Source organism: Symphalangus syndactylus, chromosome 19, assembly GCF_028878055.3.
Source record: "Symphalangus syndactylus isolate Jambi chromosome 19, NHGRI_mSymSyn1-v2.1_pri, whole genome shotgun sequence".
In the NCBI taxonomy this organism is placed as follows: domain Eukaryota; kingdom Metazoa; phylum Chordata; class Mammalia; order Primates; family Hylobatidae; genus Symphalangus; species Symphalangus syndactylus.
In genome coordinates, this window is record NC_072434.2 from 75,462,863 (window position 1) to 75,479,098 (window position 16,236).

General features: G+C 38.1%; 1 protein-coding gene across 12 annotated transcripts in view; it reads right to left on the reverse strand.

Annotated features, from left to right (window-relative positions):
- The window catches only part of TTC13 (tetratricopeptide repeat domain 13), a 74,514-nt gene that overhangs the window by 21,749 nt on the left and 36,529 nt on the right, over positions 1-16,236 (reverse strand). For 4 of the 12 annotated variants that reach the window (XM_055235401.2, XM_055235402.2, XM_055235406.2 and 1 more), the window contains 6 exons: positions 12,552-12,668; positions 11,489-11,599; positions 5,886-5,968; positions 3,840-3,981; positions 3,415-3,589; positions 1,056-1,212 (listed from right to left, as the gene is read on the reverse strand). In XM_055235401.2, coding sequence (XP_055091376.1) covers positions 1,056-1,212; positions 3,415-3,589; positions 3,840-3,981; positions 5,886-5,968; positions 11,489-11,599; positions 12,552-12,668 — 785 coding nt within the window. Of the gene's footprint in view, positions 1-1,055; positions 1,213-3,414; positions 3,590-3,839; positions 3,982-5,885; positions 5,969-11,488; positions 11,600-12,551; positions 12,669-15,732; positions 15,826-16,236 lie in introns of all 12 variants that reach the window. The other 8 variants (XM_055235409.2, XM_063614002.1, XM_055235408.2 and 5 more) reach the window with 3 other exon arrangements.

Here is a 16,236-nt window from a genome sequence, read left to right on the forward strand (position 1 = left end):
TAAAATAACCTAATTGGCCCACTCCCACATCTTGACCAGTCCCACTCTGCTCTCTAACACGCCTTTCCCATTTATCTAAGTTATCTATTCTCTTCCTTTAGTCCACTTGTCTATCCCTGCACCAATACCATTCTGTTCATTATTATATTAAGTTTTGCTACCTGGTAAGATGAGAAGCTTCCCCTTCAAGCCTGAGCATCCTCTTCTTTGGGAGTATCTTGATTATTCTTGGTCCTTTGTTCTTCAATAAAATTTACAGAATTTGCTTGACAAGTGCCTCAAAAAAACTTGGGATTTTGAATGGCATTTTATTAAATATAATTAATTTGTAGAGAAATGGCCTACTAATGTTACTGAACTTCCAATCCATGAACATAGTATTTCTCACCATTTATTTGTTTTATCTTAGTAACTTTCAATTAAGTTTTGTGATCTCCATACAGATTTTATACAGATTTTGTAAGATTTATTCCTATTTGTTACTATTATAAATGATATTTTTGTTGCTTATATATAGAAATGTAACTGATTACTGTATATGGATTATAAACAATGAGCTTGCTAAACTCTCATCATTTCCTATAATTTGTAGATCTTCTAGGTTTCCTTTGTAGAAAACTATGTGATCTGCAAACAATGACAGCTTTCTATTTTCCTTTCTAATCCATATCACTGATTTCTTTTTCTTCTCTCTGTGCACTGTCTAGGATTTGTAGTTCAGTATTACAGAGAAGCACTGATTCTGGGCTTTTTGCTTTGACTCCCAATGGTAATGTTAATGTATCTACCATTTCATTAGTTAAAATGATGTTTGCTATAGGTGTTTTTTTGTTTTGTTTTGTTTTGTTTTTAGAGATGGGGTCTTTGCTGTGTTGCTGTAGTGCGATGGATGGCTATTCACAGGCACAAGGATAGCATGCTTGATTGAACTCCTGGGCTCAGGCAATTCTCCTACCTCACCCTCCCAAGCAGCAGGGAGTAGCGTGCCACCATGCCCAGCTTATAGCTCAGTTTTGAGAAAGGAAAAAAAAATAATCTTCATTTAAAGCACTTACTTTATGTGGGGTTGCAACCCTGGCTGCTCTTCGTAGTCTTCTATGAGGAAAGGCAGATTTTTAGCCCAGTGGTCCTTAAAGCTTCCAGGCAGATCCACATCAATGTTATATTCCGTAAGCGGGGTATCAAGGTGTGCATGAAGATATCGAGAATACTCTGCAGAAAGGAAATGAGATCTGAAACATCCAAATACTGCTAAAGAAACTTTCTTATGGCTAGCTGCCATACAAATACTTTGTAACCAGCTGTTCTTCAATTATAAGAATTCTAAAGAGTTTCTAAATTTTACTAAGTCACTATTAGTATATGATGGAGGTAACCTGCCACTGACTTGAGATAACAAGGTCAAATATAAGTCAGTCAGTCTGGGTCTACTTTGGCTAATTTTTTTTTTTTTTTTTTTGAGACGGAGTCTTGCTCTGTCGCCCAGGCTGGAGTGCAGTGGTGCAATCTTGGCTCACTGCAAGCTCCACCTCCCAGGTTCAAGCCATTCTCCTGCCTCAGCCTCCCGAGTAGCTGGGACTACAGGTGCCCGCCACCATGCCCGGCTTATTTTTTGTATTTTAGTACAGACAGGGTTTCACCGTGTTAGCCAGGATGGTCTCAATCTCCTGAACTCGTGATCCGCCTGCCTCAGCCTCCCAAAGTGCTGGGATTACAGGCGTGAGCCACCGCACCTGGCCTAGTTTGGCTAAATTTTAATCACCTTTCCAGGAAAACCACTAAAAATCTCATTGTTTTCAATTCCAGAGCTTGAGAATCCAAGTTCAGTGTCAGATAGAGCCTGGTACTCTGTCAACTGGTATATAGATTAATTGGGTATATGATTTCACCAATCGACTAATGGACTAGTGCTTATCTCTATGAAAGCAGTGTAGGAAAAAACCCAAAGTACAGAGTACCTGCCCCTTCTGCCTTTAATTCACAAGTGCAAGCTACACTGAACCAGAAAAAAGGGAATTGTAATTCAGGTAGAAGAAAGATGTTCTCTAATAGGTAGCCCCTAGCCACCTGGCTATTGGATACTTAATGAGGCTAGGGTGATTGAAACTGAATTTTAAATTTTATTTAATTTGAATTAATTTAAACTTACAAACTGATACTCATTAGAAAACTTCAGTATGTTTGGAACAACTTGCACATATGAACCTACTTTTTTAACTATAAATATTATAAATTCTAAATTCAGATCAAGTATTTCCAATGAAAATTTAACATCCAAATTGGGATGTACTATAGCATAAACTATACATCAGATTTCAAAGACTTAGTACAACAAACAATGTAAAGTATCTAATGAATAGCAGTTTCATATTAATTATGTTATATATTGAATGCATATTTTGGGTATACTGAATTTAAAATTATACATTATTAAAATTAATTCCACTTTTTTGATTTTCACTTTTTTAATGTGGCTACTACAAATTTAAAATTACACACATAGCTTTCCACTTTTTTTTATTTTGTACAGGCATGGTATAAAGGGCTCAAAATAACAAAAAAGAATGTAGGCTTTAATAAAAAAACTGTCTTCAGAGACAGGAGATAAAAGGCGAGTAAAACTACAAGTAATAAAAGGGTAACTGCAAGATTTGCTTTCTTCCTCACCTCATATTTCTCCAAAATATATAAGAATTTTGATAGGAAGGAATGACAAGTCAAAGATACCAAGTTCACATTTAACAGTAAGAACCAGCTGGGAGTGGTGGCTCACGCCTGTAATCCCAGCACTTTGGGAGGCCGAGGCAGGTGGATCACAAAGTCAAGAGATCGAGACCATCCTGGCCAACATGGTGAAACCCTGTCTCTAGTAAGAATACAAAAATTAGCTGGGCACGATGGCGAGCCCTTGTAGTCCCAGCTACTCGGGAAGCTGAGGCAGGAGAATGGGATGAACCCGGGAGGCAGAGGTTGCAGTGAGCTGAGATTGCACCACTGTACTCCAGCCTGGTGACAGAGCAAGGCTCCGTCTCAAAACAAAACAAAAAAACAGTAAGAACCTCACAGAATGCCAGTTTCCTGCCCTTCCTGTATTCTTGGATGAGATGTGATAAGACACAAATACTCCAGATGCTTGTCACATTTAGTTCAAAATATGGCTTTTCGACTTAAGTAAAAAATATTTTAACTTTAGAAAGTAAAAATTTTAAAAGTGGTAGAAAATGCATTTGACTGATCTTTCAAAGATATAAACATCTAGTCTCGACACTAGCACTGATAAAGTGTGGCTGTGGACAAGTCACCTAGCCTCTTTCAGACTCCATTGTTTCATATGAAACATAAACAGAGTCAAGCAATATGATTTCTACAGCTTTGAGCATGAAAATCCAACAATTCTGTGATTTTCTGACTTACCTCGGAGATACTTCACTTTAAGATACTCAGGGCTAGCCTTCTGGCCTGGGAGAGGATCATTCAGCATAACTTTTGTTTGTGCTTTTATCCCTTCATAAAACTGTCCCATGGCAACATGGCTGAGCCCTTTCATATACTGGCACACTTCATTATATGGCTCTAGCTGCAGACACCGCTGAGGACAAAATGCTGCATTAGTATCAATATGGTTTAGGAAAACTTTGAAATGCTTTATTCTTTACTCTGGAATTAGTTTTCCCTCCAGGTTCAACCAGACCTGTAAACTAGTCTACAGGACAAGGGCAATGATTTCTTCTCTTTCTTTTTGTTGGAGTAGAAACACTATTCTCAGTCCCCCTTCTCTATTCATTTCACTAAACTTCACTGAAGAACCAATTACAGTGTTCTTATTTATGGATGCTCACCTTAAAGTTCTTAAGGGCTTCCTGTAAGCTGCCGTGGTGGTAGAGCATCATTCCCCGGAGCTGGAGGGTTTGCACGTGATTTTGGTTGAGCAACAGTGCCTTTTGAAAGCTCTCAGTGGCTGCTTCAAAATTGCCCAGTTCTCTAGGTATTTAATAATAGTTATGAATACAGTATAGATATTACGGGAAACATACAGAATAAGCTATCCTCAGAATTATGGACCAATATGTAAACAAGGTACCTTGATGGGGGTATTCCCTTTGTTACTTTTTTATAGCCTCTGACACATTACATTTCACTTACTTCTAAATCTCACCAGCTTATAGGATAACCACAGAGCTCTTGAAATTCTGTGGGGAAAATTCATCTGCTGATTTCCAAAGGCAGATGCTTATTCAAACCCCTCTCCTTGATTATTCACAATGAGCCCCAAACCCTAAAAAAACTGTGTAAATTTTAATATATGGATAAAAACACACTTTTCCCATTTGGAAAAAAATATACGAATTATAATCATAAACAGTTCATCACTCTCAATCAAATTCATAGCCTTAAAAACGCATTTTTTTTTGGTCACCAAAGCTGCTTTGCTTAAAAATCTAGTAAATCATTATATAATTTAGAATTCTGCAAAAAGAAGTGTATTTTAGAATTGTAACCATTCCAGGATGGAAATGGTTGTTATGGATCAATCTGCTTTTTATTTGCTTTTTAAATAGGTTTAGAAACCGGGTCTCACTGCATTGCTCAGGCTGAAATCAGCCTCCTGGGCTCAGGTGATGCTCCCACTTCACCTCCTGAAAAGCAGGACCCAATTCTCTATAAATAATGAACATTTTTTAAAAATATAATTCCTGCTTACATTCATACAGCACTTCACAAGGTGCTTTCAAATCTGTTTTCAATTTACATTCAATAATTCTGTGAGACAGGAAGCATAAATATCATCCCTTAAACCCCAAACAAATCCAAACACACTTTTTCCAAGTTAGTATAAGAGCTCCTCAAACTATCAGATAAATAAGCTCTTGAATGCAATCCTTCCTGAATAAGGTACCTAATAAAGGGACTTTCTGTAACTATCTTTCTTTTCTAGCTTTTGTAGCACCTTTACAAGTGAGAGGCCAGAAGCTCAGGGAAGTTAAGCACTCATACCTAGAGAACAACCAAGGCAGAACTAAGTCATGAGCTCCTTCACTCATGCCATCCTACCTCCTTTTCATAACACAATATACTTTTTTTTTCCTGTTTTGAGATAGAGTCTCGCTCTGTCGCCCAAGCTGGAGTGCAGTGGCGCAATCTCAGCTCACCGCAACCTCTGACTCCCGGGTTCAAGCGATTCTCCAGCCTCAGCCTCCCAAGTAGCTGGGATTACAGGCACCCACCACCATGCCCAGGTAATTTTTGTATTTTTAGTAGACACAGGGTTTCACCATGTTGGCCAGGCTGGCCTCGAACTCCTGACCTCAAGTGATCTGCCTGCCTCAGCCTCCCAAAGAGCTGGGATTACAGGGGTGAGCCACCACTCCCGGCTTACTTTTTTTTTTTTTTTAAGCCAGAAGTCACAATAGCTCTATTCATCAGGGCAATGCATGGGGTCAGGAAGCCAAGTTCTAGTTACAACTTCTCATTCTCAGTAGATGTACATTATAATCACAACTTTTCCATCCCTTCATTCTAGGACTCTTCAAAGAGATCATAGGAAATTTACCTTAGTTACTGTCTAAGAAAGTAGCAGCAGCATCTATACCCCAATAGCTTACAATGCCACTATTCAAAACAACAACCCTTGAAGGATGAACGTTTTCTAGACCAATACACATGCTGAAGTTAAGAGAGAATACTGTGCATCATGACATCCTCTGATACAATTTTTTTTTCTGCATTTCAGAGAAAATATCAACAAGTCTATACATACTTGCACAATTCAAAATACCCATCTCCTTTGGTTAAGAAATACTATTTCTTTTAAATATTATGTGAAGCTATCTTGTCTCCCCACTCTTCAGCCTCTCTCCTACCCCAACTGTTATTATTTTACTCACCTATACGCCTGCCCTAGACTTTTATATGCATCAATAAAGTCAACTTTCTGCTTCAAAGCTTCTTTGAAGGATTCAATAGCTTCCTGTAAAAAGTGTAGAGAAAATTATTTCATTTGCATAATTGTTAAAATTGAGATTCACTTAAATCATAAAAGGATTTAAATATATATCCTACATAGTCTCTGACAGATTTTCTTTTAAATAGGAGGACTTTTAAAAAAGAGAGGCAGAAAATGCAATAAACTATAAGTCAGAAGGATTTAATTTCAGTAAACAAATGCATTACTATGAAAAATACGAGCCTTAAATTTCTCCCCTTTACAATGGGAGATCAGCTTTCCATTTTATCTACTTTATTACTAGCTACTTCATTAAAACTTTGAATACTAATCACTTCACCTTCATATTATTAATATCGTATCCTTAATTAAGAAAGGCCCTAGGACCAAAAGCAAGCCTAACAGTTGTGTGAAATAATTTAAAATGATCATAACTGGCAACATTTAAAATTGAACCGAGAGACAAAAAAGAAAGCCCGGTGTGAAACTGTTTATAAAATAAGCAAAAAGGCTCCTAGATTCACCAACTGAAGGATTCCCATGATCTACCAGGAAAAAGAAAAAGTAAAACAAAACAAAACAAAAACCTTAAGTTGGAGGTGTTTGGGGTTAGCTTCCGTCGGCCTAACACCAAGTCTGTGGCTAAGAATGTGAGAACTGCTAAGCAGGCACTATCCTTTGGGAAGCTATCCTTGGAAATGCATGGTGTACTTGGCTACTGCCTAACTCCCTCTCCATCTATGAAAACTATTAATCAAGTGTACCATTCTATTTAAGTAGAAACAACCTAGGCTTAAACCAACATTAAATGTACTTTTCACTGTGACTTATACACTGCAATAAAAAAATTACGACTATATAGCTTACTAACACTTTTCCTAAGGAAAAGATATATCTTACTAAAGTTACCTGCTATAAAGCATCATGATCTCTAATAGCTTTAATGCAAAAGACATGACTTTAGATAATTTTACACCTGATTAGATAATTCATAGAAGAAAACTACTGAAGATGTCACATACCTTGTACATGGTAGGCACTCAATAAATATTTAATGATTTCATAAAGCACACAAAATTGTTTTGCAAAAGCAGTACAATTCTAATTCTTTTCAAAAAGGCACTCATTCCCTGCACCTTGATTTTCTCTGGAAGGGAGACAGCAGGACAAGACAGGCTGGTGTGCAAACTCTTCAAATGCAATGATGGGATGACAATCTACTAATTAAGGACTCCTGCTGAATATCTGCGGTTGGGTAGAGAGATGAGAATGGATAAACTTTAACATTTAAGAAATGTTAAAGATCACTTTTACTTAGGCTTCTTGCCATGGTGTAACCTTGGTCTTTTAAGAGTTTGCCACTATATTCTTAATTCAGTAAACATATATTGAGTGCCTACTATGTGCCAGAGACAGTGTGAGGTGCAGGGAAGGCAAAGATGAGCCAGTCATTATCTCTGTCCTCTAAGAATGGAGTCTAGTTAGAAAGCCAATTGTGTCACCAGGTTATCGGAATACAAATTAAGGGCTACAATAGAGATATAAGTAAGTCTCTGAGAATAAAGAGAAAGAAACCACTAACTGAGCCTGGGGTAACAGAACAGGCTTCAGGGAGGAAGTGACAATTGAGTTGGGTCTTGGAGAATGAAAAGGAATTTGGTAAAGAAAGAGGGCATTTTGGAGAGGGGAAATAGTACTGTACAGTGGCACAGATCACTCAGAAATGGTGCAGGAGTGCAGGGTGCATGGGTGGGTGCAGTGGAGAAGGAAAAGATGGGAGACCAGGCTAACGTGGGAAGCTGGGCCAGGAAAGGAAGGGCCTCCTGGGCCAAGCTGTGTAGGCAGTGAGGACTAGGGGGCTTCACACAGGTGCATGACCTCAGGAAATGTACTTTTTAGAGATGATTACTACTAGCAGCAACAAAGACAGACTAGGGACGGAAGGGAATGGGGACAGGGAGCCAAATTAGGGAGCTGCTGCAGTAGTTGGGGCAAGAGATAATGAAAGCTCAAATTGGGAAAGTGTCTCTGAGGAGAGAAAAGAAGAGTCAACCTCAGGAGACATTTTGAAAGGCAAACTACAACAGAGTTTGGTGGCTGCCTGGGTATGGGAGATGAGGGAGAAGAAAGGGTAGGAAGCTTTTAAGCTGAAGAGCTTGGGTGGGTGGCGAGAACATTAACCAAGTAAGGAAGTACAGGAGAAAGGGCAGCTGCAGGTGGGGATGGGGTGGGGCAGGAGGGAATAACGAGCCCATCGGGGCGTGTTAAGTCTGGAGTGCTTGTGGACAGCTAGGTGGAGACGCCCAGGGGGCTGCCCACTCCACTTACAGCATGCTTGGACGCCACAGTTCTTCAAAGTCTGATTTCTCTTCAGCTTTTAAGAGTCTTTGGTTTCAGGGTTCCTGTCTAATCACTGCACAGCTCTCTACCTCATTCTGCCAAAGAGGGGACATAGTAGAATCAAGATTTTAAGGCGTTGGGAACAAAGAAACTACGTTTGAATGAATCAATCTCTAAACATATGAACTGGCTCTGAATTAATTTGTTTGGCAAATGCCATCCCACCATTTTCAGTCCCCATCTTTCTTACTAGTTGACAGGCAACCACCACCCTAGGGCTGTTCCTTGTAACTAAGAGAACACTCTCAGAAAACCCTCAAAGGGAAGACTGATGGTGCTTGGGACACACAGTTTGTGAAATATCCTTACGACATAGATAAAACAATAGGATTCAATAGAAAAGTTTTTGTTGTTTCCCTAGGAAGATCCAAAATGCCTGATATAACCCCTGGATTAGATAGTTGTAAAATTTGTAATGCAATATTGCCTAATACACTTCTAACATATTACATCATTTAGTAAATACGCAATCATCGACTCAATTTCTAAATTGCTGTTGGCCAAGAGAGACCACCTTTAGGATATAAAGATAGCTCAAACTCATTGGACCATTTAATACTTGTCTCTGTGGTTAACAAGAGAAACAGAAAAATCTACACAAAGTTCATTTAATTCAGCCATTTCACTACCGACTCAGTTTTCCAATCTGTGTAACTGGGACACCCTCCACTCCTTCTATACCTCATGGGGATGCTGTTGGGATGAAGGAGACAGTAAGTAACCACTCTAACCTCCTCAGACAGCGGATCTATAAAAACACAAAGCAAGAGTTCCCATCTATTATACTTGCTGATGCTGTGCTTATGAGCATGGTGAAAAGGACAGAGCACCAAATAACTTGGTAGGACTAGTTTGCTGAGGGGCTTTTAATGCTCAAAATGAAAGCCCTGTTTCTAGGTTCTTATCATGCAGATCTAAAGCAAATCAACCTGAATTTCAGTTCTTGTGCCATTTATAGTTAGTTTCTCTTTTCTGAAAAATTCTCATTTTCAAATATCCCAAAGAGCCCCATCCATCTTCCTAAACCTGGCTTTACAGTAACAATGTTAAAAGCGAAACCGTTTGCATTTGTTTACTTTTAAAAATATTTTCAACCTCTTAATACAAATAGGTTGGTATTTTTTGTATTTGTAATCTTTTTCTCCTCCATGAGATATCCAAGGGATATAATTTGAGTAGAGTACCGAGGTTCTGAGTTTTTTAAATTTAAGGTGACTGTCAGAGAAGATAAGAGGAACAGAGGGCAGATACAAAATAAACTGGACAAGTCTATCTGGCAGCTGCTCAAAGCATGTTTTAAGAAATTGTTCTCAAAGCCTACGGCTGCCAGTCTGAATCCTGAGGGGAGAGCGAGGTCTTTATTAGGAGTATCCTCCACATACTTCCAAAAGGAATGTGAGGTTTATGAAACAGAATCTGCAAAATTCCTTTTGGTTTGGTTTTTAGTGGGATGGGAGTTTTCTTTTAGAATCTGTAAAACTTTAAATTTTCACAGATAAAATAATCCATAATAATTAATATTTGATTCCTGTTTAAAGCTTACAAAGTACTTTTCACATATTTTATTGAATCCTCATGATCACTCCAAGAGGCAGAAAGTAGAATTGTTTCCACTTTATAGACATGGAAGGAGAAACTGATTGCCCATGGAGCTTGGAGTGAGAGCTCAAACCAAGACCATTCAATACCAGCTTCAATGCTCTGTCCTTGAAATTCATTATTGCACTAATACATATTGAGCACCTGCTTTGTGACAGGCACTACCCTTAACACTGAGGATTTGCAATGTGCAGCCTTTTCACAGGTAAACACTCTCCCCACAACCCAAATATATGTATGTCAGATCCTCAAACCACTTTCAATAATAAAATGTCTGTTCTTTCTGCAGGATACATATCCTTGCCACACACTACTGAATTTCTTCACAGCCTTCAAAGTTCTTGCTAAGTACCACCTTCTGGGGCTCCTATCAGAATGAATTGCTTTTTGGCTGTGCAGGCTGACTCTATTTCATTCTCAGGCCCATCTGTCTTCCATCAGGTAGCTTGGATGTGTCCTGTGTGACAGCACCTACTGTGTGCCAGGCCTCGAGCGGCACTAAGGAGGCCCAGGTGAGACAGGCAACTCCCTGTCAGGTTCCAGGCCCCCGGCTCCTGGCACAAGCCTTCTCACAGTGGGTTCCCCACACAGACGCAGAACATGGAATCGAGTGCCCAGGCAGGAGGAAGGACCAGGCTGGAGGCCACGTTTCTGCCCACACTTTCAGTCAGTTCAGATAGCTTTCCTGTTTCCCTCTACCTCCTCTGCCCAGCAGTCAGGCAGTCCTCAAGCAATACTAATACAGTCAATCTCAGAAGGGTCTCCCAACCTGTTCCTGTGGTCTCTCAAGGAGCTGGGTCAAGTTTCATGCCCACTGACCTAGACCCAACCAATGTCACCTGGTCAGTCCTTCTGTCCTTCATCTCCTCAGCCACCACACTGTCAGAATCTACTTCCTAAATTACAGATTTGGTCTCAGTGCTGGAATCTATGCATTTTGGCAACCTAGAATTTATAGATCCTCTGGCCTGCAAATTTAAGTCAAAATGCTTAGCACGGTACTCCAGGATAAGGACCTGCCCTCCGCTGACCTTCCAGCTTCATCTCCCTTAAACCATACCCAATTACTTCCCACTCTGTGAACTACCCATATTTCCATCTCCCCAAGTCATCACCCGCGCTTTCCTCTCTGCCTGAATGGCTTTTCTTCTCCCACCTCCACCCCCTAATCCTACTCAGTCTTCCAGCTCCAGGACAAAGTCCACCTGTTCTTTGGAACTTTTTCTAACTCTGCAGTTCCAATGAATCTTTCTTATCTACGTTTTCAAAGCACTTTGTTTATATTACATTCTTGAGTATGTTTACCATATGATAAATTATATGTGGAAAAAGCTTTGCAAACTGTATCCTCTATAAAGGTAAAGTATCATTTCTCCCACTTATTGACCTTTGATCCTTTCCCTTTCTGTATCTCCCTCCAAGAACCCATCAAAGAGTAGGAGCTCAATAAATAATAAATACCAGCCATCAATCAAACGAAATTCCTCCCACCCACGAAAGAGAAGCAGAGTCATCATATGGTACACATATGCACAACACTTTCACCTTCAGAAGTCCTCTGTGAAAGAAAGTTAAACCTTTGTATAGCATAGCTATAGGCTGGTTTTTGTTCAGTTCTAAGGACTGCTGAAAGTCTTCATGGGCTGTTGCATAGTCCTACAAAAAGGAGAGTGGGGGGAAAAATAAAATAGTATTCATTAGATATGTGAACATTTCCTAATTTTTGACTGGTAGAGAAAAAAATATCTCAATTTATCCTCTGCCCTTTTTGGCTTTAAAGGAAACATTTCATGACACTATATATTGGTTAAATGCTTATACTACTCATTCAAACAGTTGGGAGTTTTTTAAGAAAAGTAATTGTGAGAAAAACTCACAAAGGTTTAATTTAAGCACTCTGTCTCAAGTACAAACAATTTATTTCAAATAGTATTATGGTAATAATCTGTTAGAGAAATTTCTGGTACTAGCATTTTATCATACTGGATATTTCCAAAATAATTATGCCACAGATTAACATTAAAATGTGTTATGCTGAGACTCTTTTAATATATTTTCTTTGGCACAGAAAATTGTTATTTAAAGTACTATAAGCCACAGAAATAATCGTGGCAATCATAAATGCCACTCTGATGATAAAAGACAATTGTGTCAGGCTTAGGTCACTTACATAGAGAAGCTACAGTCTGGAAAGCCATGCTAGTTCAGGGTGTGTTTCTTGGGTCGTGAAACCCAAAGAAATTCAAATTGTACCTCTAAGTTTAATAATCACATTAACAACATGCATACCTGCTTCCCTATGAGGACATTTGCGAGAAAGATTGACATACAATCCACAAACTAAATTTATCTTTCTCTCTCTTTTTTTAATGCCAGTCCAGAATTAGTTATTGCTGACAGCTCAAACGAGAAAATGTTTTTAGTACTTAATGTTCTCCACTGGGGGTTTAATTTCAGCTACAGAAAATGCTTTTATAACTCTTATGACACAGACATATTACTAAACAGTCAAAGCCCAAATCTATCAAAGAGTCACTTTCTGAGGTCAAGGGAAAAATGAAATCTTCATCATCATAAAAAGAAATACTTCAAGACAAAAACCAGTCACCTCTGATATGAAGTACAGGGTTCCCCGATGTCTGTACAGCCGTGCTGAGGGCTGCAGTTGGATAGCTTTAGTGAGGTCATTCACTGCTTCATTAATTCGTCCCAGAGGGGACAGAATCTAGAAATCCCAAACATGTAATCAGGAAGAATACCAATGACCAACCCTAAAATCCAAATGTTTTTGACTCTTCAATTCCACTTCACCATACTCCACTCACAAAATTACTCTCAGCAGGCTGCAATCCTTGACCCCATATACTATGCGGTGGGGTTCAAAGTCAACCAGATGAGGTGCCACTAATCTTTGTCCAGTCAAGCAGGAGGCTGATGAACTATGACTGCAGCAACTGCCTTGTCACTATTTCACATTCTGGGTTGTACCAGATGTTGCTTTTCTTGCAATGTGATTTTTTTTCTTGACTTTATCTTTTAAATCAAAATGTGGCATATATACACAAAGATGTCAAAATTAACCTGAAAGATAACTTTGAACCATTAAAATAGACAAATTATTGGACACAGATTAGAGTCCTCCATGGTCTTTAGCTCTGTCCTCTATGGTAAGAAGAGCTGAATGACAACTTCTAAGATTCCAGATGCTCTTTAAGCCGTTTTGTGTAACAACTTTTAACTCATGAGTCATGATGTGCAGAGTAGGAGGAAAAATATCTGCAAGCCTGTTTGGAAAAGCTCTTTTGAGCCAGCAATCAGTTGTATTCAGGCAACATGAAAATACATTAGACAGTTCAGAATGCAAAAGTAAACCAAAAGGACATAAGAAAATCCAAAATTGGTATCAGTGTTCATGCAATCAAGCCCAAGCACTTTATCCTGAATGAACGTCCTTAAATTAGGGTTTATTTTGTTGTTATTTTAGAGATAGGATCTCACTCTGTCACCCAAGCTGGAATGTAGTGGCACAATCATAGCTCACTGTAACCTCGGACTCCTGGGCTCATGCAATCCTCCTACCTCAGCCTCTTGAGTAGTTTAGGCTACAGGGTCGTGCCATCATGCCCTGCTAATTTATCTTTTTAAATTTTTTGCAGAGGTAGGGGTCTCACTACATTGACCAGGCCTTGAGCAATCCTCCTGTGTTGGCTTCCCAAAATTTTGGGATTACAGGCATAAGCCACCATGCCCAGCCTATTCTATCCTTATTAGACAGGTTATTTCTACCAAATTTTATAATTTCCTACTCTACAGAAGTTTAAAACCAGCAAGAAAGAGGACTCGGGCAGGCCTATCACCAGTAGTAAGCATGATAGCTCAGGAAGAGGAAAGAAATTGAATATATGTCTGAGAATTCAAAAAGCACAGTGGGCTGGGGTTGTATTTGGGAAGGAAAATCATCCCTCCCTAGTTTATCAACCCCTAGCTACATAACTGAATTATCATACCCCAGCAGAACAATCAATATGCATAATAATGAGTAACTTTAAAAAGTTAACTTATGTTCATCAAATATAGAATATTTCAGAAAGCATGAAAGTGAAAGATTTCTCATAAAATGACTTCTGACATATATAAATGGTATGTTATAATTTAGCTGGAAAATTCAGCATGTAGTAACATTATTGCCCAATAATGCCAGAAAAAGAGAATATTATTATACATTTTTAAGACAATTAAAAATTATTTTTCTAATTACAATGCCATTTTTGATAAACAGTAGCTTTTTATTAGATATGTAAATTGTAAAGACCTGTTAAATAATTCTTACCCAAATATACTTAATTTAATTTATGATCTACCAGATTTTAACATAAACCAGAGTAATATAGGGGAAAAAACATCAGTCCCCTCTCCCGGAAGCAGATGATTACCAAACTTGTCACCAAATTAGCCACTAAACACCAACTAAATACCAGCAAGTCTCATGTAGTGATAAACTATAGTCACTTAACCCTTAGGGTTACAATTCAAAATAGATAAGAGGCAAGAAATTAAATCATTCACTGACAAAGATTTTATTCAAAAAGCCAAATCCCCAACAAAACAAAAATTCACTTTAAGAGACTGAACTGTAAGCCACAATAATCTTGAGAACAAAAATACCATAAATACAGTTTTTAAATTCCTACACCCTTAGCACTTCCTTTACTAGTTTTCTCTCCCAAAAGAGAAAATAAAAAGTAATTTTTTCTTTAGTTCAACTATGAGATCATATCAGATGATTAAAAGTTGTTTTATTCAGACTACATACATTAACACATATGAAGCCTAGATAGCTTATTATTTTAAGAAAGTAAAATAAACACATTTCACTTAAAAACATAAAACAGAATGCCTTTGTACAGACTCTCTTCCCTGCGCTGAACACTCTCCTCCATCTTGTCCCCACCACACCATGGGATTGGATCAGCTCTAGCCTCGCTTCCTCCGATGGCCTCAGCAAACACTCCCAACATTCCCCTTCTTCTCTTCCCAAAGAAGCGCCTCCTCTGTCTACTTGAGCCAGTATTACATGGCATCTTCACCACGTATTATCTGTCTCTTTGTCAAGCTCCTTTAAGATGTGGCTGTAATCATCCTCACTTGATCTATGTATCCATGCAGCTAGGTCTATATCATAAGAATTACATTTAAGTGCTTACACACATACACATCAGCAGAATGAACGCTTCCAAAGGCTGTGAATTCCAGTTTGACCTAACAGTCATATCAAGTCTTGCTAAAGTATGTCACATATACAGTAAATATTATGTGTTATATTTTTCAATGAATAGCTATAATATTGTTATATTTTTCAATGAATATTATGTGTTATATTTTTCAATGAATATTATGTGTTTTTCTTTTGTGTTATCTTTTTGTGTTATATTTTTTGTGTTTTTTTGTGTTATATTTTTATGTGTTATATTTTTCAAAATATAACACAAATATTGTGTTATATTTTTCAATGAATATCTATAGAAGTAGTACACGTCATATTTTCATACTAAATATTTTCAACCACATATTTTCATACTAAATATTACTCTTCTATGTTAGTTCAGGAATATCACTCAGTCCATAGTTTTCTATTAATTTCAACCATGCTTAAAGGCATTAAGTACCTACATAGAAAAACATAAGAGTTTTAAGGGAGCATTAAAATTCACAAGTAATAAAGTAATAGGAAAAAAATTGAGATTCAACTAATCCAATAACGACAGAGGGAAAAAGAAAGCCACACTCACTTCTGCTCGCTGCTCAAATACCTCTGGACGATCTGGTTCCAAGGTAATTACTCGGCTCAGTTCGAACAGAGCAAGCTCAGCATTCTTAATGTCCTTGAAAAGGCATTAGCTTAGTATGAGACATACTGTTACTCAAAACCAGGCTGAAAAGATTTTCTGAGAAAACTAATAATTTAGTAATGATATAACCAATTGTTTAAAAATAAATATGAACTTCACTTCTATGTAAGAGATGTGCCATGTCAAATCAGTCATGATATTGTAATTATTTAACTCACTCAAGTCTACCTACTTACTCAACAATAACATGTTAGACCCGGCTACCTATCACAAATTCCATAGATGGCAGGATATTATCTAAACTTAATCTACTTAAACATGGAATCAACAAATCTCAATGGATGAGTATGTGGATACCAGCACATGAAATGAGGCTGACCTGTGGCAACGGGGGAACAGAAATGGGTCAAGACAGTGTCTATCAAAAACATAAGCCTATAAATC